Raw genomic sequence first — 27,228 nt, 5'->3', positions numbered from 1 at the left:
AAAAGACATTTAAAAGTAGACTACTTATTAAGTGTGCTTGAACAAACCATGTGTGGAATTGAATTCCATTCATTATGGAGTTAGTTTCTGCTAAATACTTACTGATGCTATAGCAGACGCCTGGCACCTGAAGACTCAAGTTCTCAACTGTTCCCCATCTACACTAAAAAGTAATACATTCTTCACTCCTGAGGCTCTAACCTGGGCCTCAGAAACCACAGAGCTGGTATATGAGGCGATTACTCAGGGGTGAGAACGTGGTAGCTGTTAAGTGTAGTTTCTGCAACTCCTCATGTTTTATTGGTATTTAGTTAAACTCTATGGGCCATTTAAAGGATTTAATTACTTACACCTTACTGTAGTATGTTACAGTAGCTTACCAAATTTAGATATTCAGAGAAGGTTCTGGAAAATGTTTTTTTTTGAGAATGAGAAGGGTCCCCTATATTACATCAAGTCAAAAAAACCATACAGTTCCGCAGGCCTCAAAATAAACGGATTATACAGCTCAATTAAAAACCACACACATTATATTACAGGCATACAAAGTTTACAGTCCAGAAATGCAAATACAGGCAATTTGACATTTCAGCCCCTTTTGCAAAGTGATTAACAATTACAGAAGACACAGAAGACCTTCAATCATTATTGGCTTTGGTTTACACGTTAAACAGCTTACAACTTTTGTTTCTGTGTGTGTTTTATTTTGTTGCTTTCCTTTAGGTGTGGGTGGAAGGGATTGGACCACAAAAAAACAAGAACGAAAAAGATCAGGAATAAAAGAGCTACTGAAGTGACCACTTCCTTACGATACACGCAGGGAGAGTATGGCTTCAAAGACAGAGGGAAGGAAGTCTCTTACTCAGTCACACTCAACATTACTTTACTTCCTAGTGTGACAATGCCAAACGTAACTCACTAGGTCAGGCAGGAGTAACTAAAGTCATTTCATCAAACCCAACTTAATTTTGGTCTTGAAATCTTAAGTGCTTAGAATTTGGGAATTTTTCACATTAATAAAGACAAAAAAAGTAGGTCAACATTCAAAATCCCCAAAAGATAGGGTCAAAGGATAAACCTTGTAACTACTTTAAAACTTTCCAATTAAGATTTCTGGAGATTAGAATTAATTAAAATGTATTCCTGCCCCTAAAATGTGATCCCCTTGGACTACAGAGTTTGACATTTTTTTTAAAGATTCTTCCTACTAAGAACAAAATGCTCTGCTTAAAGCCAACAACAAACAAGTAAAGAAAAGAGGTCACCCCAGAGGCTCTCAGACCACACGGGACAATGGACAACACAACAGCCCAGTTTGCACAGACATACTATTCTTTGTTAAAAAAACAAACAAAATAAGAAAAAGAAAAAAAAAAAAACAGGCACAGAATTAGGATTTATACACTAGTGTCAGTAGAACTGTCAGGCTTCACAATTTTGTTGCTAGTGATTCCAAAATTTTTTGACTCCATTGGTTAGTTCTTGAAGGGTGCACACAGCAAACAACAGCAAATCTACCCACCATGCCTCTGATGATCACACAGCTGCCACCCCTGCTGTGCAGTTAGAATACAAGCTGTGCCAGACAGTAAGCAAAAGGCCGGTTTGTGCCATCAGATTGGATTTGATCAATTCCGAGAAATAAACAAATTATTTCCTCAAAACAATTCACACCTAAAACCACACTGGGAAAAAAATATAAATTGAACTTGGGAGCAGAAATGGGAATTATCACAGGGAAGCGGCAAGAGCGTTTTGCTGAGCATTCTAAAGGCGTATTTCAGGTAGTTTAACAATGACTCTGGTAAGACAACTGCTCACAGACATCCACACCCACAGTTTAATGGTTTTAAAAAACCCAAATGTGTTACTTTAGAAAACAAATGCAGTGCATTTCAGCAATCTTATGGCCACGACTCCGACTGCTCAGTCCACACATAAGCAGAAGTGCCGTCTATGGTGACATGGCTTCTCTGCACTAAGTCCCAGGAGGCCGGGAACATAGAGCAGGGGAAGCTCAGACTGGACTGATGCACAAACAACATTTACTCATCAGATCCCACCGATCTCTTCTGCGCCCGCTTCCTGGGCAGCCTTCTCGGAGAAGCTTTATCTGAAAGAAAAGGAACAAGTTACAGCTAACTAACTCAGAGAGTTCTACCTCTCAGGCAGCTTTAAACTATACACACACACACACACACACACACACACACACACACACACACACACTTCTCTCACACCGACACCCCATAACAAATACCTCTTACTTTTTAAAATACTTTAAAAATATCCTTCTAGAGTAATACCAATTAAAATAAAATTTTCATATCTAACATAGGAAATGATTGGACAATGTTTGCTGTATTGCTGCAGACACCATACACATTCAACAACATGCTTACAAGTGCAGAAGTAAGAATTCTGAAATACTTTAAAATACTTCAAAAGACCCAGGCAGAGAGGTCCCAGTACTTGGAAGATGGATGCAGGAGGACTCTGAGTTCAAACCTTGCAAGGACTACTGTGAGACTCTGCTTCACAAACAAATACAATATTTAAAAGATATGACACATTTGGAGCATATTTATGTTGGGAATTAACACAAAATTTAGTGTTTGTGGGTGCATTAAGTTTTGGCAACTCTAAAAATTTAACTGGAAGAAGCAGACAAAGGCCATTATAATGTACCTCAATGTTAAAACCACTCCAGTACACAGCCTTTCTTTAGAAGTTAACAGAAATATAGGTGGTGCTGAATTTCTTCTATCTTATTAAAGAAATAATCTAATGCTTCTTTTAGAAACAGAGGGCTGAGATGGGCATGGTGGTGCATGCTTGTACCCTCGGCCCTGGGGAAGTGGAGTCCGAGCGCAGCCTGGGCTGTATCTAGCAAAACTGTTTCAGAAGAAAGGAACAAGTGAAGGTCTGACTCACCCTCTCTTCACGTTCTAGGTATACTCTACACACCAGGCACAACACCTCACTGTCAAGTAAGCTTTTATTTTTTTAAAATAAAAATACAGAAAACATTTAGAGCCTGGTGTTGTGTGCTAACTGCTGAGGCAGTAGAATCATCTGAACTCTTGTACAAGACCAGGTTGGGCACCATAAATGTCCTGTCATCTCCTGTCACTACCAAAAGATTCCTGCATATTATAAAAGTACTTTCACTAAGTTGTGAGGCTTATTTATAAGCATTTTATGAAATGAAACACAATATGCCTAACATTCTTTTTCCTAAAAAATTACTAGGTCAGGATTTATTTATAGTAAATGTTTATCAACAATATTTAAAGACTAAGGATACTCTTATTTCTGCACACGTTTCCAGTTGAATAATTTAAAAAAAAAAAAGTTAAAATAAGTAACAAGCTGAATATATAATCTGAAGATTGAGGAAGCACTTCTCAGTCTCTCATTAAGCCATCACTGTGAGCAGTATTGATGATGTGACTACTTTTTTTGTTTGTTTGTTTTTTGTTTTTTTCGAGACAGGGTTTCTCTATGTAGCCCTGGCTGTCCTGGAACTCACTCTGTAGACCAGGCTAGCCTCGAACTCAGAAATCCACCTGCCTCTGCCTCCCAAGTGCTGGGATTAAAGGCGTGTGCCACCACTGCCCAGTGATGACGTGACTACTAAAGCCCAGTGATCCAACCATCTGGAGCACGGGAAACACGATGGGTCCTTCTGAGGACTTCTGATGTCTGTTTAATTCTACTCAAAAGAGTCACTTCAGCTAACTTTTAAAACGATGGCCTGCTCAGATTAGACAGCAGGCAGGCAGAGAGCAGTCTGTAAGACTCTACAGTCATTTGTTTTGGGGGAACCTTAACAGCAGAAAAAAAGCACTGTGTTTAAACAAAGAGTAATCACACATATGTATCATGACTTTTTCAGCTATCAAACATTTACCATAACTCCCTATTAAGGGTGGGAGGAGCAAAGCAAAACAAAACCTAAGGAAAAAACAACTCCAAACTACTTAAAGTCAAAATACTTTATCTTTCCAGAGTAAACTTTAAACTCTAGGTGGAGAAAAAGATATTATGAATGTGAGGAAAAACCCTCAAATCATACTGCAGAAAACAGACAGAGTGCCGCCACCACTCATTTACAGCATGCTAACCACGCCAAGCCATCTCACCACAAGAAAACGGCAACAGTGTCATTGTCCGGATTTTTAGTAGTCAAAGGCAACATGCCACCAGACACTCAGACAACATCAAAGGATACCCCTCACCTAGGAGTTCATAGAAGCTAACTTCAGCTCACTTTTGTTTGGTTTTGGAGCGAATCTTGTTATAGAGCCCAGGAAAGTACACAAAATGTGATCCTTCTGCCTCAGCCTTTAAATCCTAAAATTAAGGCATTTACTACCACACCTGACCTGAATTCTTTGTTAAATTATTGACACACAATGATCATGTGTTCACGTCAAGGGTGTATTTATTTATGTAGAGGCCAGAAGACAACTTTGGGTGTTTTGGTCAGGAGCCACCCATCTTGTTTAGAAGCTTACTGGCTCATCAGTAGGCTAGGCTGACCAGCAAGCCCAGTGAGCTGCTCGCTTCCACCCCCGTGTGTTGAGGTTACAAGCCCATCCCACTGCCTGTGGCTGAGTTCTGGGTCACAGCAGCAGGCTTCACGCTTGTGCAGCACAGCACACCAACTGAACCGTCCTCCCAGTCCGTGTAATGGCAATCACATGACAAGTTCTCTTTGTATTTGTGGTTTTGTATACATTTAAAACGTTATTAAGGGATGACTCTAATTCTTTTCTATTATGGAAAAAAAATCAGCAAAAGTGTGAGTCCACAGATTAATAATAATAATAAAAAAACTTAAAGGAAAGTAGACCCACTCTACCTTAAAATTTAAAATGTAAAATGCTTATCAGAAAATCTGATTAGTCAAAGCTCAAAATGCCTCCAAGTGTCCTACACTGTAGGATACATATGAGCTGGAGGCAGGAAAATGAGGCCTTGGACATTGTGATTACCACGTGGACAGGACATTAAGAGAAATAAATATGTACAGAAAATTGTTTTACTATGTAAGTGCTGACTATTTATAGAAAATGGTGTTAGTGATGTCAAGGACAGAATTTTATAAACTTGAATGATTTCCTTCTTTTAACATGTATGAATGAGTGTTTTGCCTGCACAGATGTCTGTGCACCACAGTGCCTGGAGGCCAGAAAAGAGGTTGGATCCTCTAGAACTGGAGTTCCAAACAGCTGTGACCTGCCATGAGGGTGCTTGGGAACTGACTCTGTTCCTCTGGAAGAGACCACTGAGCAAGCTTTCCAGACCCACAAGTGCTTTTTAAAAAGTCACTCACCAAATGGAGAAATTTTTTCTATATTCTTCATAAAAATTAGTGTATTTATTAAACTGTTCATTAACAAAAAAACACAATATATTAAGTAGTATTTTAGATTCATTCTTTCAAAAGTACTTTAGCAGTGTTCCAAAAAAAATACAGTTCTATTCATTAAACTTGCTGTATTCATGCACTATGCAAGAGTACAAAACTGTAGCAAAGCCTACTGAAGAAGTTAATCATCTCACCTCTTCTACTCTGCACTGAAGCAACGGGAAGGAAAAAAAGACAGGAAACAGATTAGAAAGAAGTCAGACATTTACAAACAAGCTGCATGTTTGAAAACACTTCCAAATTAAACCATAAAACACTATAAACAGAACAAGTCATTAAGTGTGTCTGTCACTAGTCGTTATGCTAGAGTCTAACAAGCAACGGAAGAGATCAATGTTAAATAGTGCTGACCAAACATTTTTGGCTGAATCAAAACTAATTTCCATTTAAAGAAAAACTTCTCACCAAGTTTGTAAGGCTACTTACTGATCTGATTCAAAGTTTCCTGAGGAATCCAACTCATGTCGACATCATTTTGACTCGAGGTGCCCATTTCTACTTTCTGTATGGGTCTCTTGCGCTACAAGAACAAAAGATGGAGTTTTTAAAAGACACGTCACAACACTGTTGATACTAAAGTTTTTGTTTTGTGGCAATGTTTTTCTTTATAGCTCTGGTGTTCTGGAACTCTGTAGACCATGCTGGCCAAGAACTCAGAGACACACCTGCCTCTGCCTCCCAAGTACTGGGATTAAAGTTGTGTGCCACCACCATCTGTGTATTCCAATTTTAAAAACACTGATCAACATAAATAATTTGAGTATCTTAGCAGACAAGTTCCATTCTTTTCTTGTTCTAAAACACCCTAGTACACATTTTATCTGCTAGGAGGATGAAAGCATGCTAAACTATACAGTCAGTCTTGAGCTAGCAAGATGGCTTCTTAGTGAGTAAAGATGCTCGCCACCAAGCCTGATGACCTGCATTTGATCCCAGGGTCCCAAATGGTAGAAGGGAAGAAATCAACTCCAAATTGACCTCTGACCTCCTTACATGTGCCAAAGTACACACATGTGAATGCACATGTACACATGCCATAAGAGGAAAATGCTTTCAAAGATTAATCTTCTTGATCATTTTCAGCCTATAAAGATCCTTACCCTTGCTACAGAACTTAATTTGTTGTTATATCACTGATTTTCTTTCTAAAGAATAAATTTACAATCAATGAAATTAAGGATAATTACTGAAATGTTGTAAGCAGACAATCTTGTGAAATCTTGTCTGCGAAATACAATTAAAGAATAGGTACAGACACAAAACACATAAAATCTCATATAGGATAACAACATTGACTTCACTGAAGAGTGTGAAATTTTCAAGGCATAGTGTGTACATGCAATCCCAGTACACTGCAGGGAGATACAGAAAGACCAGGAATTCAAAGCCTGCCTTTGCAACACAGTGAGTTCAAGGCCAAGTTAGGCTACATGAAACATATAACAAAGCCAGCCAATTAATCTGTTTATCTCAATGTTTCTGCAGAAATTTAGAAAAGGCTGGCAATAATGATGCCATGTTACCAGCCTTAAGCACAGATGAAGTCTTTAAGGTCCCTGAAAATGGCTACAGTGTTAAACAACAACAAAAAAAAAAAAACAAGAGAGAGGGACTTTATAGTCCACCTCCTGAAATACTGCAAATAAAACCCATTTAATTCCATTTCCTTTAGCTTTGCTATGAAATTTAAAAACCAAAATCTGTACAGGAAGCTGGACATGGTGGTTCACACCTTTAATTCCAACACTCAAGAGGCAGAAGCAGGTGAATATTTTTAAGTTGAGTCCAGCTAGTGTACATGGTAAGCTCCAGGCAGCCAGATCTACATAGTAAGGCCATCCCAAAGTTCTGTGGGGAACGTTGGTATAGGTTTGTAATCCCAGCACCTGGGAGGATACAGGAGGATCACGAGAGCCCCAGACTGAGCTACACTGGACTCTAAGGCCTTAAAGACTACACAGGAAAACCCTGTCTCAAAAAACAAGGGCTGTAGTTACAGTTCAGTGTTAAATGCTTGCCTAGCAGGAAGAAACTAACTAACTAACCAGTTTTACATAGCCCATAAATTCTCAAAACATAAAAAAGCACTCCTACTAAGAATTCTAGCCCAAATAAATAGGTTAATTACAGATAATACAACCTATCCATGAGAAAAATGTATTAAGTAGAACAAAATCTTTCTGAACTCAAGGAACATTACTACAGTATAAGTGTAAACACCACTGTAGAGGGCAATCAGTACACTAACTGCACGTATACACATATCAACAAATTCAAGTCACATATCCAAAGCCCTGTCTAGGTATTGTTGCAAAAAGGACCAACAACGTTCCAAGTCCACAAACCTACAGCACAGTGAGAAGCCTGGAGAACCCCGTGCAGTCAGCACTGTAACTCTGAATGCGGCTTGCAGGGTTGCTCATTCATAATTACCTTTCTAGATTCGAGGAGTTGATGAAGGCCAACAACAACTAGAAGCCCAAGACCAGCAAGGAACATATACATAAAAATTCTGGCACAGAAAAAAGAAAATATAGCTGATGTTAATTTATAAATACCATATCTAAAAAAAAAAAGTCCAATATGCACTACAATAGTTTCAAACAACATGTAACAAAAAGAAATACATCATTTTAACTAATTTCAGGCAAAAAGCTTTACAAATTTCCTTTTATTTAGTTAAGAACACTGTCAATAAAAAAAAATTCTACAATCTAAAGTGTGTTTTAAGACCATTTCAGTAGTTTTTTCTCACATTTATATCATTTTTCATAGTTGGATTTATAAATCCCTTCAAGTGAGTCACATTTAAGTGCAGAGATAATTCTTCACTCAGAACAAAACATTTTTAAGAAAAAAACGTTCTAATTTATGTAATTATCTCAGAAGCATGAATTTAGATATGCTAAGGCTCAACTTAAAGAATGGGGCAGAAAAGAATCTGAGAAGGAAACAGTCAACTACCGTCTTTGTAGAAGCACAGCTTCAGGTCCCGTTCTTTCTTGCATTAATAGGTACGAGAACCACATTAGGTATGGACTCTGTACTTCATCAGTCTGTAGGGCCATCACACTCTGACCATTTAAAGGTGTGCTGCAATCTGAGCACAGCACCTTCCAGATCGAGCTGTGAGCTCCAGATCTACAGCCCAGCTTTACTCACGTTTCTCCATCTAACCCGTCCTCTCTTTCAATAACTGTGACCGTCTGATTGAAGACAGCATCCTGGAATACATTGCCCTGTTTAAGAAACAGATGTTTAAATTCACATGTGAGATGTGCTCAAAGAATTACAAGTGTTCTCAAAACTGTTATCCTAATAGACTTGACTTTCCTGCCATTAGTTATAAGAGACCACAAAGCCATAATTGTACTATTCAATGCCAAGTCCAATTCTCCTATAAAATAAAAATACCTAGAAGCTTTCCAAAGCCACCCTCTACTTTCTGCAGGAGCAGGGACAGCAGTGAAGGTCTCAGCCACAGAGCTCCTCAGCAGCCCCAGCCTCCAGATGGAATCAGCAAACAAGACAGTGGCAGCTGCAGAGCACATCATTTAAGGAGCAGAGGCGGACAAAATCAGGCCTGCACTCTAAACTCAAAGTGGACTGGAAACCAGCTCCACTTTAAGGAACAAACCAGTGACTTCCAGTACCAAGTATTTTTTTCCATTATCATCTTAAAACAATTTTGATGGGCTACAGCTCTCCCAGAGGTCCCAAGTTCAATTCCCAATAACCACATGGTACAGCCATCTGTTTTGAAATCCAATGTCCTCATCTGCTGTGTCTGAAGACAGTGATAGTGTACTCACATAAATTAAATAAATAAGCAAACGTTAGTTTTCCAATACAGGGAACCACTGAGACACACACAGCTGCCCTTCCACAGGAAGCACTATGAAACCAAACTCAGTTCAGCGCTACTTAAACTATGAAATGATAAGACAGTGAAATGAAATAACCCTAACTATTTAAATGTCTCATTGAAGACAGAATGAGAAGCTTTTCCTCTGCACTAACTTACAGGAAAGCATACCACAATGCAGGGCCTGGCTGAAGATACAAGGTTAAGGCATTAACATGTGGTCAGGAAGGCATGAACCCACTCCTCACAGGGAGCTCTTGGAAAGGATGGGTAAACACACCCTCATCTAGAGCTGTCACATGGGGTCTACTCCCTGCAGTACATTCCTCTCAGGCATATGTGAAATAACACATAAGGCTGCTAAAACTGTATTTTAGGGTGGGTTGTATTTTACTTATGATTATACAAAAGACCAAAACAGTAACAAAGTCTTTAGAAGCATTTAAATGGGCAGAACGTCTATAACACAGTAGGACAGAACAAATGTCTGACCATTCAATAGCAGCCAAGTAAGAGCAGATGCACTGTACACTTCCTTGCCCTTGTCAAGATCCTGTTCAGGTCATTTTGCCACACTCAAAGCAGCACACCGTGACTCAGCACACAGCTCAGGCGTGCACCCCTCACCACTACACCAGTGCTTATTTTGGGCCATCTCTCTCACCACCTCATAAATGTAGATAGAGACAGACAGGCAATTCCCTTTGTATTCCTGGTACCTATTACAGTTTGAATCACAAAATAAGCACTTAAACAGACAGGACAGTGGTCACTGTCCACTGTAATCTCTAGCAAAAACAAAATACAACTCAAAAGGTCTTACGTTCAAATCTTTGTAGTTCAGATTGATGACCAGGCCAAAGGGCCGTCCCCCCATAGGCTCTGCAGGAATGAAGGAATACTCAAAAGTCGCCTGTCTCTGGGGTGGCACTATAGTGTTTAGAGGAAGAGCTGTGAAATTCTGGATGTAAAACTGATAGTCCTGAGGATAACGGAATGAGGCATCTAGCGATTCAACAATAAAATCTTCTGTCCCCTTGTTTGTAAAGCCCACCAGGAACTTCACGATGTTGTTTGCTGGAAAATCTAAAACACAAAATAGGAGAGGTAGGGTCAGGATGAAAATGAAATGCAGACAAGGACATGGTTTCAGAACTCTCCTCAGCAGAGCACTCTAGACTGTGCATCAGCGCTGGAAAATCCAGAGCTGTAGTCTAAATGCAGTCTTTGTCTGTTTTCTGGGATTCCAATTTAGGACATAAACTGGGTATTACAATTTCAGCCAAATAACATCCAAATTAAGAGGCTAAGAAAATCATAGTAGCAAGATTATCACCCAAGAGGTTTTTACAACTCAGTATATTACTACAAAGTAAATGAGGAGTCACAAACCCAAATTCCCTCAACTAAAGTGCTGAGAACAGAATGGGGCTTTGTACATTCTAGGTATGTGAGTGAATAACTACAGAGCACATCCCCAGCAATTCAATAACTTTCTGTGGGCATAAGGTTGGAATATATAGAAAACAGAATACTTAAGACCAAGAAAACTAATGTTTTCTGATGGTAAGTCTTCTGTAACATTGTAGACAGTCTAATGGGCTGATCACCTAGTACAACACAGGCTATAGAATAGACATATCTGGGCTTGAATCCTGTCTCTGCAATCTATTTTATACTCTGGGTAACCCGACAAGTTTCTTAACCTCTCTAAAACTAGATCAACAATAACTATATCCTCAGGGTTTGCTGGGATTAAATAAATACTACAAAGTATTAAGAACAATGCTATCCACAAAGCCCTCAATAAATAAATGTACTCAAGAATTTGAGGAGCCCTAACTGGAAGATTGGAAATGCTCCAAAGGCTAAACCTTTGTAGGCCAACAAGATGCTACAAGTGGAAAATCCAAGTCTCAAGTGGTAAGGCTACATGAAATAAACTCCATCCTCCAAAAAGCTCATTGTTCTAAAACCCAAAACCACATCAGAACAAAACAAACAAACAAAAATCCACTTCTGGTCTCATGCATTTGGAGCAAGAAATATGTAAACATAAGTTTCTTGTTTCTTTTTCAAATTAATGCTATGCTATAACGAAGACCTTAATTGTAGAGATTTAGTATTTTCCTGACATTCAAACATTCAAATATACTCCCCAATTCCAGACAGGCCTGACGATTCATGTCTGTAATCCCAACACTTAGGGGGCTGAGGCAGGAGGATCTTGAATTCAATGCCAACAAAATGAATTCCTTTTGGAAGCTAGTATGTGAGAGTGTGGCTGTACACAGGCAGAGCAGAGGACAGCTTCTGGGAGTCAGTTCTCTCCTTCACTTGCTGCGGAAGGGCTCTCCTCTCTGCAGTGCTAATCCACCCCAGGATAGCTGCTGCCTCACGTTCTCCATGAACCACCCTAACTGGCTTTTTCATGTGATCGCTGGCTCTTTAACGAGGTTCCAGGGATTAAGCTCAAGTCCTCAAAACAAAACAAAATATTACTGACACAGCTTTGAAGACGTTTCAAGAATGGTGACTTTGGGGCTGGTAAGATGGCTGAGTGGGTAAAAATGCTGGCATGCAAGCCCAACAACCTGAGTTTGGTCCCTGGAACCCACAGGGGAAGGGTAGGCCTCCTTCGAGCTATCTTCATGCTCCCAGTGGCACACGTATATACATCATGTTTTTAAAAGTATCTCTGAGAATAATGTTTCATTTCTAGTAAACCAAGTAGTATTTAATTTTCCCTTTAAAAGTCAGCATTACTATACATATCAGTATTCACATGTTTAAGACTGGAATTAAAACAAACAATTTTGCATTACCTTCTCCTTTTACAAATAGAATAGTTGTGTCTGCACTCGGTGAAGCTTCTGGTTCACTAGACACATCTTCTTCTTCTTTATCTTCTGCCTAGGGGAAACATTAAAAACAGATTGCTGTGAAAGGGCTGGAAAAAAAAATCACTGAATTTCCTAGACTGGGATAAAATACTGCTTTGTTGGCTCTAGTCTATCAGTTCTCTCTTCTCCTTTTGTTAAGTGGAGAACATGAACACAGTCCCCTACTATCACAATTTATATAGTGCAGTTTCTGCACTGGGAAATTTAGGTGTCAGAACATCCTGAGTACAATGCATGAGCCTCTTTCTCCATGGGAAGCCATCTCCTGGATCACATCTCTCTCTATCTCCCCCTCTCTCCCTCTGTCTCCCCTCCCTCAACCTCCAGCTTTGGAAGAGTGTAATCAAGGGTGCGTGAGTGTATGCATCAATCTCAAGACAACTCAGGACTCTGCCATAATCTCCAATCCCTCCATGTCTTGACTGCTGAGTGTAAGTTGCTAATGAGAAACTTAGGAAACAGTTACAACCAAAGCTCCAGCTCACGGCTGCAGGAGTAACATCTGTAGGGCTGTGGCTCCAAGAGTTTACCTTTCTTCAACAGACTACACATAACAAGACACTTCTGCATCCCGTTTCAGCTTATCTTGACCATTTATTTTTGTAGTAAGAAAAATTCGAACCAATTTCTTAAAAAGACCTAATTCTTTCCTTTTGGATCTTCTTTCTCCACAGTAAGTACATTCCAGTGCCAGAAAGCTCAAGTAATTCAGAAAAATGATACAATCAATTACTATCACATAGGCTCAAATTTCAAAGCCCTAAAATATATATATATATATTTGTTTGCTTTTCGAGACAGGGTTTCTCTGTGTAGCCAGCCCGGGCTGTCCTGGAACTCACTCTGTAGACCAGGCTGGCCTCGAACTCAGAAATCCACCTACCTCTGCCTCCCAAGTACTGGGATTAAAGGCGTGCGCCACCACCGCCCAGCTAGCCCTAAATATCTTTAATCCTAAATTAATTCCAATATACTCTAAATCACCTTACCCAAAGCACTACTTTGGTCAAATGTTTACAACCATGAAACAGGAACGTATTGATCTAATCAAGGCTGCTCATGTAATGAGACGGCTTGAAGAAGCAGAGCCTCGGAGTGTAAGGCTTGACACAGATCGCCAATAAAGGTCTCTGAAAGGTAGGGGAGCCAGAAAAGCATACACACTCAAGGTCTTCTACTCAGATGAAACATTATGTGCCTATATATCAAATCATTAACAGCAGCAACACAACCACCAACTACACCACCACCAACAAACAGCAGAGCGAAGCACCAGCTTAAGTGGCTGGCAGGTCCATAAAAATGAAAACTTAAACAAAAAAGATCTATGGAGGTCAGAGGCAGGAAATAAAATTAGCAGATTAGCAGAAAGCATGTTGTTGCAATGACCCTAATTTGACCTAATGACCAATTTTCTTTTTTTTTTTTTTTTAAACTTTCTGTTTATGGGTGTTTTGTCTTCATGTATATCTATGGACCATATACAAGCAAGCAGCATCCATGGACGCCAGAAAAGGTCACCTGACCCCCAGGAACTAGAATTACAGATGTCTGTGAGTAGCTGTACGGGTGCAGAGGAAGAGAACCCAAGTCCTCTGGAAGAGAAGTCAGCGTCTTTACTGCTGAGCCACCTTTTCCTTCCTTCTTTCTTTTTTTTGAGACAGGGTTTCTCTGTGTAGCCCTGGCTGTCCTGGAACTCACTCTGTAGACCAGGCTAGCCTCGAACTCTCGAACTCAGAAATCCGCCTGCCTCTTGAGCCAGGTATTCTTACTATCATTATTTGAGCACAAATTTAAGAGCTAGCTTCTAAGTGATCATCTCTAACCCTTACTCACATAAGGAGTATTTTATCACATGCTCTTCAACCCCTGCTCCCTAAATACACACTCATTACCCAAAAAAATATCAACTTTAAGAAAGCAGAGAAAATATCTGTTCAATCTAGTACCCAGAACAATACCTTGCTACATGGTAGAGATGCCCCCATAGGAGTCAATGGCAGGTTACAAGCACAGAAAAGAAAAGGCAGACTGAGGAAGCTGAGTGCCACAGGCTCCAAATGTAACATCTCAGGGGTTGGTGCTGCCTTCCTGCTACAGTTCCATCTCCACTCACACACAGATGCTCTTCACTTCCTCAGTTATTGTGTCTCCTCACTATTCCAGACACCTCTGTGGCCATGCTCAATGACTTGCCCTTAGGCAGACTTCACCCAGGGGAGAGAGAGAGAGAGAGTCAGAGGCTCAGAGCACATACTGCTTTTGCAGAGGACCCATGTCTGAAAGATCACAACTCTCTGTAACTCCAGCTCCCAGTGATCCAACGCCCCTGGCCTCACCAGGCATTTACACTCACATCCAAGTACCATACAAAAACTTACGCAGACATATAATTTAAGAAATAATTAGCAAACTTGCCTATAAAAAGAATACATTCTTAGATGGACTCTCTAGCTCAGAATTTATCATATATATATACACATATATATAAATATATACATATATATGTGTGTATATATATTCTAAATATAGTATATCGAACTTACCAAATCTGTGGGTTCATCTTCTTCTACTTCAGCTTCATCATCTTCATCTTCAATTATTGAATCTTCCACTGTTTCTTCATCTTCTGTAAGATCTTGAGCCATGGCTAATGACCCTGAAAATAAAATACAAAATGAAGTTAACCTTCATTACTGTCTTTAAACATCAGGTCTAGACAAGAAAATGTTCTACCTAACATAATATAGTCTCCCTGTTCAGTTGAGCAATGTCACTGCACAAAAGTACTTACATTTCTTACTAGTAGTCTTAACTATTGCATGATAATTTTAATGGAAGTGTTTTTAATATTAAAAGACACAAAAAACAGGGCAGGCCAAATGGCTCAGTGGTTAAGGGCACCTGCTACCAAGCCTGACCAGGTGAATTTGATTCTTGATATGCACCCTGCAAATTGTCTTCTAGCCTCTGGATATACATTGCAAGGCAGACAGACAGACAGACAGACAGACACAGACACACAGACACAGACACACCACTAAATATAATAAAAAAATTAAATGGTTGTAGCTTCGTGGTTAGTAGCAAAGAAAAAAAATCCAATAATTTTTGCACATGACTTCAAGTATATTTTCAGACAGATTTAAAATATCAAAAAAAAAGGGTAATCATAATGCTAAGTTATAAACCAGACTTGTTAACAAAACTTTTTCAACAAATCACACTACATCACTTTCAGGCAAAACTCTAAAAAGCCCTTTAAAGTTCAAGCAGTTCTTATTACCACTTCTCAGACAGCGATGATGTGGCATTTCAGTAGGGAAAGAAAATGCTGGAAGCGCCACATGTGCAAAGCCCAAGAGAAAACAGTATCTTTAAAGCCATGCATTCTTTAAAGTCTTTTTACTTTCCTGAATTAAAAGTTCATTCATAGTTTACAGGTCATTTTCAAAAGCCAGAAGAAAGGAAGAAAGAAGGGGGGGGGGAAGGAAGACCCCCAAAGGTCCACGGTTGTAGCGCACGTGCCTCGCATGCCAGGCAGGCTGGAAGCCCAGGGTTCATCCCCACCACTTCATCCTCGGGGTGTGGTGACAGACAACTGAAACCCAGCACCCTAGACGTACAGGCACAAGGATCATAAGTTCAAGGACGCGCTAGCTAGGCCACCGACTTCCAAGCCAGCCATCAGCCAGGGCTACCTACATGAGACTCTGTCTCAACATCTGTCCTGTGTCCCCATCACACTCCTAGCCACAATCCCCAACAATCATAATTCAAACTCATACTAGCCACTAAACAGAAGCCAAGCACTTGTTTGCTCAGCTAAAGAGCTCAAGAACATGGATCGTTATTTCTCATGCCCTGGACCACAGAAACTTAAAGAAAAGGAATTCTGATGACCATTCAAAGTAGTTGTTTTTTTTTATAAACTAGCAAAATGAATACAAATGACGGTAAGGGGAACAAAGTTTCTACGTTTTTACATTCTGCCAAGTTTTTACCCCAGGTTAATCGTTGGAAAGAATAAACTTATAAAGCTCGAAATAACTTTTTCCAAGCATATTTCCAACCAGCAAAAACTGGCTGGAAAAGGGAGAGGGAGGGAAGAAAAATTAGAAACGAAGAAGAAAGCCATCCGGCCGGGACTCTTCGTTAGCGGCTGACAAGCAGGGGCAGTTTTGGACACCGAGCCTCGCGGTCCACACAGACCATGATGGACAAGCGAGGGGACCGAGCGAAGGTGATCCACGGCGCCGAGGTGGAGAATCGACTGTGGGCGAATGAATGGAGGCGCGCCGGCGTGGGGCTAGAGACACGTCAGCGCAGAAGCTGGAGACAGGCGGCCCGCGGCGAGCGCGGGCGGAGAAGCAAGGCCGGCCCTGGCGTGGGTCCCGCGGACCGAGGGCTTCGGGCCCGCGCTCGCAGAGGGCGCCGGGCTTCGGGGGAGTCCCGGGGGGTAGCACGGCCCTCGAGAATCGTGCGGGGAGGGGGCGTTCGTGGTGTCCAGCCCAGCCCCGCGCCCCTCACCTCCGGGGCCGCCTCGGAGCAGCACGGCGGCGGGGAAGGCCAGGAGGAACAGCAGCAGCAGGCGGGGGAGGAGTCTCATGGTGCGGCCGGCCAGCGTCCACTGCGCGTCCGCTAGGGCTCTTGGAGGCTCTGGCGGTAATGGCGTTACTCTTCATCCGGGCCGCGCAGGAGGGGCGGGGCACGCACGCGCGCCATTGGTCGCCCCTCCCCGCCACCGTCGACGTGGCCTCTAGGCGCCCAGGGGCGGGGCCTGCGGTCCGCGAGATCACGTGGCGGGAGGGGGCGGGGACGCCCTCTGGGCTCCCGCGAGAGCCTAGCTGAGCAGGCCTACCCATTCTAGATGCTTAGCATCCTCAGCGGTTGGTTTGAGGGACCAGGGACCTTAAACTTCCTACATATGTGGCAGTTGAAAGACAGAAAGGAAAGGATGTGGGTAACGACAAAAAAAGCCATGAGTGATGCCTCACATTGGAACCCCAGAGTTTGACAGATTGAGGCAGGAGGATTGCAGTGAGTTGGAGACCAGCATGGTCTATGTAGCGAGTTCCGACCAAGCCTGGGCTACCGAGTTACCACCTTGTCACAAAACAAAAGCAGATAGAAAGGGAAACACTACCCAAACTAGAAAAATCTACCCCTGTCTTCTGTAATAAACAATCAGAGTTCTGGAGTTTTATTCTTTTAAATTTTACTCTGTCTCTCTGTGTGTTGTGTATAATTGCCAGTGCACAGATGTAGAGGTCAGTCGGGGGACAACTTCTGGGGAATTTAGTCTCTCCTTCCACATTTAGATGGATTCCGGGCTTGAACTCTGATCATTAGGTTTGCACCACAACCATCTCCTAGGCTCAGGTCTGTGATTTTCTTTACAACCCAGACTTAGAAATCACCTAGCCTTTGCAGTCTCTACACCAAAGACCTCACTTCTGGTATATTTCTGGCAACTTCAGGGGGCCAGTGTGAAACAGTTTGTAGCTGCCGGGCTGAGAACCTCCGGACATAGTCCTCTATCAGGGATTAGTTACTTTTCTGTTGCTGTGAAGAGACACCATTACTCAGGCAACTTACAAAATAAATTGTTTAATTTGTAGGCTTGTTTACAGTCTTAGAGGGTGAGTTCATGACCATCATGTCAGAGAAAATGGGAGCAGGCAGGCAGGCCTGGTGCTAGTGCAGTAGCCAACAGCTGATTTGTTCAGCCAAAAAGGACAGGGCAGAGAGGTAACTCCAATCGTATGGGCTTTTGAAACCTCAAAGCCCACACCCAACAACCCATCTTCTCACATAAGTCCTTACCAAACAGTTTCACAAACTGGGGCAAAGCATTCAGACACAAGCCTATTGGGGCCGTTCTCATTCAAACCACTACAGAGGCTAAGCAGACACCAGGATCATTGGAGCCTCTGAATCACATAGAGAACAGAATTACCTCCCCTCAGAATTGTTGGAGATCAATGAAGTGGAAGTCACAGCTCAACTTAATTAATCCTAACAGGTTCAGACTGGATGAACACATGTCCTGAAAGCAGGTGAAAGAGACTGTCTGTTGATGATAATATTTAAAAACATCGGCACCCAATCTGGCTTGTTGTTATAGGGCCACCATGTTCCCGACTAGGCAAGGCCTGAATCCACCAGCAGCCATGTGTTCTCGCTGCTGCCGAGGCTCAGGCTGGCCAGAGACACCGGCTGTGGCACCCACGAGACACCAGCGTGGGGGATGGCTCTGCCAATCTACCACGCTGACTCCAGAATGCTTGGCTGAGCCCAGACCATCCCACAATCCACACGCTACCTGGTAGAAATGAGACTCTAATGCTTAAAGATTATCCAAAGGCTTTATATGTTTGGTAATGCTCAATTAACAAAATGCCCACACAATTAGAGTTGTTTTCCAATATCTAACCTTGAGATATAAATCGTTACCCAGGATCGTCCTGGACCCGTGGTTCTCCATGGCTCCTACATCTCTCCCCTTCTAGCTCCTCCTCTTCCCTCTCCTCTCGTCTCCTTCTGACTCCTCACTCCGCCTACCTCTCATACAGCCCAATCGCTGAGCTTTATACAAACATAGTGGGAAGATGTCCCACGACAACTGTCTACAAACTCTTTGAACAGTAAGGAGCCAGAAGTGCCACCACTTGAAGTCAGATCTCAGAAAGGGAGACAGCAAGGTCTTCAGTGCAGGAACCGTGTGTCTATACCTTCCCCTCAGTTACAGCCCCTATCAGTTGCTTGTGCCAGGAGACACCACCAGGTTAGATTAAATACAAGGATTTCAGATTTCTGACAGGGTTGAAGACTATAGTTACAGTCTCATAAGCAAACTTAAGTTGTTTAGCATTGAGAGATATGATATAGATTTGAAAGGATGATTTTCGGATACTAATACAAGCTAAAATCAGAACATAATTCAGGTATAGAATTGTAAGCTCTTTAGGGTAGATGGTAAAATACTTTAACTGACAAATATGATGGACTGGATGTTAATTGTATATCATACTTTGTAATTTACATAATTGTTATGGTTATGCTCAATTTATGTCTAAGTTGTTTTTTTTTTTAATTTGGACAGAAAGGGTGAGATTTGGGAATTTGTTCTACTGCTTTGAATTAATCCAGCACCCCAAATCGGGAATCTGCATGTCCAAATGCTGAAGGTCCTTGTGCCCAGTTGGGTTTTGATGGATCAATAAAGAGCCAACAGGCAGATAGACTGAGGTGGGACTTTTGAGATTGGCACAGGCTAGGAACCAAAAGAGAAGAAGGAAGCAGAGACTGCCATGACATGAAAGAAGAAAGACCAGACCTAAAGGCTCACCAACATGTGAGAATCAGGGAATGTGGCCACACAGGCCACTTCCCCAATTGTGTTTGGGGTAGCAGAGATGAAATATAGGTTTTAAAAGATGTTAACTCAGAGGTACAGCAGGGGAGTGTTTTCTAGCAGCAGGGGGGATTAGAAACGTCCAGCCATTGCTCTTGGGCAGGTGTGGGTGTGTGACCCATCAGAGCACAGAGTGGATAACTAACTACTGCTACACAAGGATATGTTTGTTGAAACAACCACAAAAACAAACAAACAAAAAGCTGTGGTGGTCTGAATAAGAGAGCCCCCCCCCCAGGCTCATATATTGAAATGCTTATGGGAAACACTATGGGAAAACCATTAGGAGGTGTGGCCTTGTTAGAGAAAGTATGTCACTGTGGGTGGGCTTTGAGGTTTCAAAAGCTCAGGCCAGGACCAGTTCTCTCTTCCTGCTGCCAGTGGAAAAGGATGTAGCAGTCTTAGCTACTTCTCCGGCTCCATTCTGCCTGTGTACAGCCATGCTCTCTGCCTTAATGATAGTGGACTCAGCCTCTGGAACTGTAAACAAGCCCTGGATGACATGTTTTCTTTTGTGAGAGCTGCCTTGGTCATGGTGTCTCCTCACAGCTCCCCTTCAAAAAATGTTCTTTTTGAAGTGTGGGCTGGGGAAGGAATGGAGGCTCTCCTGCTAATTGAGGACCTGGCCAGGACAGCTTTGTTTTCTGCTCCCTTTTCCCATGGATTTTCCCCCGTCCTGAGCGGTGTACAGCAGAAAAATTTAATTCTTCTCTGCTCTTTGTCATATGAAAGGACTTAAGTATTTGTTCATACACAATAAACACAACTGTTTTGACTGATAGATTATTAGACATTATTAGACTGATATGCTGCCAGGAAAAGTGGACTAAAAATTTAAGGAGGAAAAAATGTAACAGTATCAAAATCATTATCCCATGGGTTCGACAAGCATTTCTGAGCTGGGCTTGAGGATATACTCCTATAGTACTGGCACCTGGGAGGCTGAGGCAGGAGGGTTCAAGGCTTAAGGCCAACCAGGGCTACACAAGATGGCCCTGTCTCAAAACCAAATGAAGTTCTCTCATGTCAGACTGTTCTTTGTGTCATGGAATATTAACACACAGGAGACCCAAGAGCTATGGATTGTATAAGGAGATAGGAAATGCTCTGAGGGGAGACTTGAGAGTAAGAGGAACGAGGGGTTGTAAGGATGGGTGCTAGGAACCAAACTTGGGTGATCTGGAAGAACAGCCATCTCTCCAACCCAAGGGTTATAATTTTAAAACAGGTCAGGATTAAGTGCAGGAGGTGAGGGATGAGTGAAATTCTGAAGGACATGTAGTCACCCGGAAGATACAGAGGCTCATGACATTTTCATGGTGCTGAGGCAAACTTAAGTATCAAGGGAAGTGATTGTCTGCTCCCACAAATTATAAAGGAGTCAAATGACTGAAGCAGAAGATTGAATGTTGATCTGTCTGAACTGTGCCAGTGTGATTGCCCTGGATGTCCCATGTTCCTAGAAAACAAGATACCTTCCAAAAGATAGGTCAGAGGTTGGGAGGAGACAGGGAGAGATGAGTGGAGATACTAGGGAAGGTCGAAAATGACTAGAAGGCACATTGCAGTAAAGGCTGTGTCAGGATAACTCAACCTGCTTTAAACTGTTCATATCAGAATGTGCGAAGAGGGGAGACTTCTCAAGCCCGGCTCAGAAATGCTTGTCGAACCCATGGGATAATGATTTTGATATTGTTACATTTTTTCCTCCTTAAATTTTTAGTCCGCTTTTCCTGGCAGCATATCAGTCTAATAATGTCTAATAATCTATCAGTCAAAACAGTTGTGTTTATTGTGTATGAACAAATACTTAAGTCCTTTCATGTGGCAAAGAGCAGAGAAGAATTAAATTTTTCTGCTGTACACCACTCAGGACAGGGGAAAATCCATGGGGAAAGGGAACAGAAAACAAAGCTGTCCTGGCCAGCTCCTCAGTTAGCAGGAGAGCCTCCTCCATTCCTTCCCCAGCCCACACTTCAAAAAGAACATGGGCAATCTAGTCACCAGATTGATAGTCACCACTTAAGCTGCCTCTGTCCCCTCAGGCTCTGCCCTCCTTTCTCTTACAGTAAAATGTTTATAGGCCAATCAAAAGCCAGTCATCCTTTACAGTCTAGATGCCAGCCCCTGTGTACAGATGTGGTTCAGGAGCATCCCTCTCTATGCCACAGTGAATGCTGCTCAGTGTTATCAGCTCATCAACACACACTTCCTCTAACGCCACCTCTCACCTCTCAAAACTGACAGCTCGGAGGCCTCTCCTCTCAGTCTCATGTCCTGAACGGTGACACTTCACTCTCACTTTGCAATTTTCTTCTCAGTGTAGTCCAACCAGGCTTGGATTTTAACTGTGCCATTAAAACCTGGTAAATCCAATGACACCCCTGGGAAGCTTCCCTCTCCCCCCAGCTGTACAATCTCTTGTACTGTATAGAAGAATCACTTGTCAATAAAAATGTGGTTGTTCTACTAGTTTAGGAAGGAAATAGGGAGGTTGGAAATTCTGGTAGAGAGAAAAGATTCTGGGGGAGAGAGAGGCATGAGGGAAGAGAGATTCGGCTCCAGACACAGAGGAAGACGGTCACAAGTAACTGAGGGCCAGGTAACCAGACTCATGGCAGAACTTAGAATAACGGGATGATTTAGTTATAAGCTAGTCTGGGAACAGTCCACAGCATCTGTAAACATATTTACGTCTCAGAGTCATTATTCTGGGAACTAGGACCGGGAGGGAAAATAGAAGCTTACAGAAAACACAACACCCAGCACTCATTTTTCCAGGCTCTGGACTGAAACCTCTGTGCCTCCTCCCTGCAGGACCACTCAGTACTACTACTAAGCTTCCGAGAACGGATACACCATGTCAGCCTTACCTGCTTTGGGTCTCTATGAGGGCTCGAAGGACACTTTCCTTACAGATTGGGAAGGAAGGCCCTGGTGAGAGGGAAGAGAGTAGTCAGGGCTAAGAGTAAGAAATCCTGGGCAGAGCTGAGAGGACGAGGATGGAGGCCAGGAAGGATTAGCCTGGGCACAGGAGAATGAACTTCTGGATCAGACTTCGAGTGTGAGGGGGGATGGGCAGACAAAAGACAGGGCGACAAGAGCAACTTGGGGGAGACAGTTCCAGGTTCCAGCCTATCGTTTTGGGGAACTCAGAGACAGCAGGTCATACTGCAGCCATGGGCAGGAAGCAGACAGCAAAGGCGCTTATGTTCACCTCTGTCTTAGGTAGGGTTTTACTGCTGTGAACAGACACCATGACCAAAGCAACTCTTATAAGGACAACATTTAACTGGGGCTGGCTTATAGGTTCAGAGTTTCAGTCCATTATCATCAGTGCAGGAGCATGGCAGCATCTAGGCAGGCATGGTGCAGCAGGAGCTGAAAGTTCTACATCTTCATCTTAAGGCTGCTAGCAGAATACTGGCTTTCAGGTAGCTAGGATGAGAGTCTTAAAGCCCACACCCACAGTGACACACACAACTACTCTAACAAGGCCACACCCACTGCAACAGGGCAACACCTTCTAACAGTGCCCCTCCCTGGTCCGAGCATATACAAACCATAACCTCCCTCTTCCTTTTTATTCAGCCTAGGACCCAGTCCAGAAAATAGTTCCATCCAGGTCTGGGTGGTCTCTCTCCCTTCCCCCACCCCTCACTTAACTAAGTTAAGCAACAAACTACTTCCCAAGCATGCTTTAAAGCCAACTAATTTAGAGAGGGGAGTGCAGAGGAGGAGGGGACTGCAGGGAGTCCTTTCCCTTACTGTCTTTTGTGCTAGATGAGACTACAGCATTCAACTAGAGAGCACAGCATCAACGTGCCACTTTGTAAGCAGTGACTGAGTCCTCACCAAACACCAAGTCATCTTGCACATTTAACCTCCAGAACTATGAGGAATACACTTACCAATCGCATGGCCTCGGCTATTTTGTTGTAACAACAGACCCAGACTAAAACACACACACACACACACACACCACACCACCCCACCCCAGCTTGGCTTGAGCTAATACCCAATGCCAGACCTAGTAACTAAAGAAGCCTGCCTCATGTGACAGCCCTGAGATACCACAACAACCACTGTTCCGTATAATCACCCCATTTTCCCTCAAAGAAGCTCAAGGTCATTTATACATAGGGTCTTAGTCACTGTTTTATTGCTATGGGACATGGAAGAAACATCATGACAACGCTAAAGCATTTGATTAGGGGCTTTGACAGCTCCAGGGCTTTGACAGCTCCGGCACTGCCCGCAGTACCAAGCTCGGGCATAGGCCTGGGGAAATTAAAGAAATACTCAGACTCATTGTGAGGGTCATTCATTGTGAGAGAATGCCAAAGCTTTTACTGAGCAGTTTCAATATATATACACCAAGCCAGGGAAGGAAAAACACAAACTCAGGAAAAAACAGGAACTCAACTGGGGGGCATTAGGATGTCAAGTATAAATTCCCTTCCTGGGGCACCACGCCTTAGTCAGGATGTTTTGCTCCTAGGAACCGCAGAATGTTACTTAGTAGACAGCAGCATACGGAAAGGCTCAGCCAGGGTATAGCAGCCCTTCGGGGTCCTACAGGGCTTGAGTACAGTTTCAGAGGCTTACTCCATTATCATTATGGCAGAGAGCATGGGGGCCAGGCAGCTGTGGTGCTGGAGAATTACTAAGAGCTACATTTTGGTATTCAAGTCGTGGTGGGGGAATGGTGTCATGGGCATCTGAAATCTCAATTCTCACCCCGTGTGACACATTTCTTCCAACAAGGCCACAGCTACTCAAACAAGGTCACACCTCATAATCCTTCTAATCCTATCAAAGAGTTCCAGTCCTTAGTGACAAAGTATTCAAATATATGAGCCTATGGGGCCATTCTTATTCAAACCACCACACACACACACACACACACACACACACAGGACCACAGGAAACATGCTTTGGAGAAAGGAACCCCCAAACTTTCTGCAGATCAATGAATGCAGGTCTGAAAGGACATACCCAGGATACACTGTGCCAAGGTGTTTCTTTTACGTGAGTCAGGGATAAAAGAGTCCCATCCAGATCTACATCTGGCCCCTGAAAGTACACATGGAGTGAATAGACATGCTTGCTTATTGACAGAACCTTCATATCAGTTCCCAGGATGTGGGGTAGATGACTATAACTTCAAGCAGTACCCTCAGTACCTTGTGTGATCCCAAGACTTGACCCCAAGTCTTAGGACTCGTGCTAAGTATTCCTTTTGCTGTTGTCTTTCGTTCTATACTTTAACCAAGACTGTACTAAGTGTTACTAAAGTCAGATCAACTGGGTGTGATGCTGTGTGGCTGTGATCCCAGCGCATCAGAGGCAGAGCCAGGAAGGTTTTGAGTTCAAGGACAGTGTGGGCTATGTAATGAGACTTAAAAATCAGAAGGAAAGATGTTTACTTTCAGATATCTAAACTGAATTTTGAAAGATGCATTTTTTTTTGTTTTGTTTTTTGTTTTTCGAGACAGAGTTTCTCTGTATAGCCCGGGCTGAAAGATGCATATTTTAAGTATGAGGAATTAACAGGATGCTAGAGGTGAAGGGAGAAAGTTTGACAGAAAGAAGTGACATTTTCGGAAAAGAAAATCATGTGGACACAGAACTATATATGTCGCCTGGAGCAGCATTTAAGGTGGTCCAGGCTGGATTACAGATCAAGGACTGCTAGGGCTGTGGCTCTTTAGCTGGTCACAAGCCATGTTTGATGTTTTTATATGATTTTAAAAATACTCTGATTTTTATATTTTTACTTTGCATAAAGGTTTCATTGCTGTGACGAGACACCATGACCGTGGCAACTCTTATAAAGGATAACATTTAATTGGGGCTGGCTTACAGTTTCAGAGGTTCAGTCCATTATCATCATGGTAGGAAGCACAGTAGCATGCAGGCAGACATGGTCCCTGAGAAGGAGCTGAGAGCTCTCCATCTTGATCTGAAGGCAAGAGGAAAGAAACTGTGTGCCACACTGGGTGTAGCTTGAGCATAGGAGACCACAAAGCCTGCCTCTACTGGGACACACTTTGTTCAACAAGGCCACACCTCCCTATGGCCAAGCATTCAAACACGGGAGTCTAAGGGGGATATTCGTATTTAAATCACCACAGCCACACCCCATGTTTCTTTAAAATGAATTAGTTGGATTGCTGAGCATGTCAATCGTAGCCGCCCCCCTTGCTGGCTCCGCCTCCCCTGCCCCTTGCTCCTCACCTATCCGGAGCCCACTCACCCAACCAGGTTATGAGATCCCTTTCCCAACGACAGAGGCTGTCTGAACCCCTGCAGGAGGTCCTAATGGACCACTTTGTCCAAGTGTTCCAAGACTCGAGCAAACAACATATTTTCTGTTCCCAGGTTCATAGAGGAACTGCTGTATAGAGTTCTCCCACAGACAGTGTGATCACGTGACTTGTTCAGCATGTCCTTCGGAACCAGTTTTGCACACTGCACATACTCCCTCTTGTAGCTGACTGATTTAAGTGTAACCCTGACTTTGGTGAGATGAAGCGATTTCTGTATTTCCACCGACAGCTTTGTTTGGGGATTTGACAAAGGGATGGAACAGGGCAAACAGGAGACCAAGCAGGAAATAACTCCCAGAGGTCACGTGTTTGGTGAGCAAGCACAAGGACCCGATTCACATTTCCCAGACCCACATTTTGAAAGAACTGGATAGTGCTTCACGCTTGTAGTCTTAGCGCTATGGAGATAGAGACAGGAGGATTCCTGGGCTCACTGGCCAACCAGCCTAGCCTGTTTGGTAAGTTCTAGGCCGGTGAGAGACCCCGTGTCCAAAAATAACATGAATGACTCCTGGGGAGGAACATATTAGTTTGTCCTCTATCTTGGATACTCAAGCACACATGCGCATGCATGCACACATGCACGCACAAACACACACACAAGTTAATATAACTTCAGGAATGAATATTTAATCACATATTACTGTCAGTTCACATGGAAATAGAACATTCTTTACGGTGGCCCTCAAGATGATTTATCAAGGTCATGGATTTTGGGTGATTATCTAATCTTGGTCTGTAAGAAAGAAGGAAAATGATGTAAAAATAGGGAGTAAAGACTAAAATAGTGATTATGGTAGAAAAACACGCCATTATTTAGCATATTTGTCTCTCACTCTCAAGAACTTGTTATTTATATTAAACTATGAGACCTTAAAATGATAAAACTTTTCAACCCAGTGTATGGACCATCCTCAGTGTGTCTCCTCCTCAGTGAGCACCATCCTCAGTGAGCACCATCCTCAGTGAGGACCATCCTCAGTGAGCACCATCCTCAGTGAGGACCATCCTCAGTGTGTCTCCTCCTCAGTGAGCACCATCCTCAGTGAGCACCATCCTCAGTGAGGACCATCCTCAGTGAGCACCATCCTCAGTGAGGACCATCCTCAGTGAGGACCATCCTCAGTGAGCACCATCCTCAGTGAGGACCATCATCAGTGAGCACCATCCTCAGTGAGCACCATCCTCAATGAGGACCATCCTCAGTGAGGACCATCCTCAGTGAGCACCATCCTCAGTGAGGACCATCCTCAGTGAGGACCATCCTCAGTGAG

The 27,228-nt window shown here is 42.8% G+C and overlaps 2 protein-coding genes and 1 non-coding gene across 5 annotated transcripts in view; 1 reads left to right on the top strand and 2 right to left on the bottom strand.

Annotated features, from left to right (window-relative positions):
• Nucleotides 1-274: 274 nt before the first annotated feature.
• Nucleotides 275-16,873, bottom strand: Ssr1 (signal sequence receptor subunit 1). Of its 2 annotated transcripts, XM_028763169.1 has the most exons (9): nt 16,736-16,858; nt 14,752-14,864; nt 12,128-12,215; nt 10,126-10,388; nt 8,600-8,676; nt 7,871-7,949; nt 5,864-5,957; nt 5,572-5,586; nt 275-2,113 (listed from the first exon to the last, which is right to left on the bottom strand). In XM_028763169.1, exons 1-9 carry the CDS (start codon nt 16,812-16,814, stop codon nt 2,046-2,048), a joined length of 876 nt encoding a protein of 291 aa, XP_028619002.1. In that variant the 5' UTR covers nt 16,815-16,858; the 3' UTR covers nt 275-2,045. The 2 variants fall into 2 exon arrangements, with proteins under 2 accessions (XP_028619002.1, XP_028619003.1); XM_028763170.1 differs by lacking the exon at nt 5,572-5,586 and having other exon boundaries at nt 16,736-16,873.
• Nucleotides 6,883-7,011, top strand: LOC114617693. Its single transcript, XR_003710843.1, has one exon. It is a non-coding gene; the product is annotated as a small nucleolar RNA SNORA33 (small nucleolar RNA).
• Nucleotides 16,874-26,564: 9,691 nt separating the features above from the next.
• The window catches only part of Cage1 (cancer antigen 1), a 30,086-nt gene continuing 29,422 nt past the window's right edge, over nt 26,565-27,228 (bottom strand). For both annotated transcript variants that reach the window (XM_028763220.1, XM_028763221.1), the window contains exon 12: nt 26,565-26,690. In XM_028763220.1, the coding sequence (XP_028619053.1) occupies nt 26,606-26,690 (85 nt within the window). In that variant the 3' untranslated portion in view covers nt 26,565-26,605. The remainder of the gene's footprint in view (nt 26,691-27,228) is intronic.

This window comes from Grammomys surdaster, unplaced genomic scaffold, assembly GCF_004785775.1.
Source record: "Grammomys surdaster isolate TR1022 unplaced genomic scaffold, NIH_TR_1.0 137, whole genome shotgun sequence".
Lineage (NCBI taxonomy): Eukaryota > Metazoa > Chordata > Mammalia > Rodentia > Muridae > Grammomys > Grammomys surdaster.
Note: the sequence above shows the minus strand (reverse complement) of the source record. Positions and strands in the feature narration are given on the sequence as shown.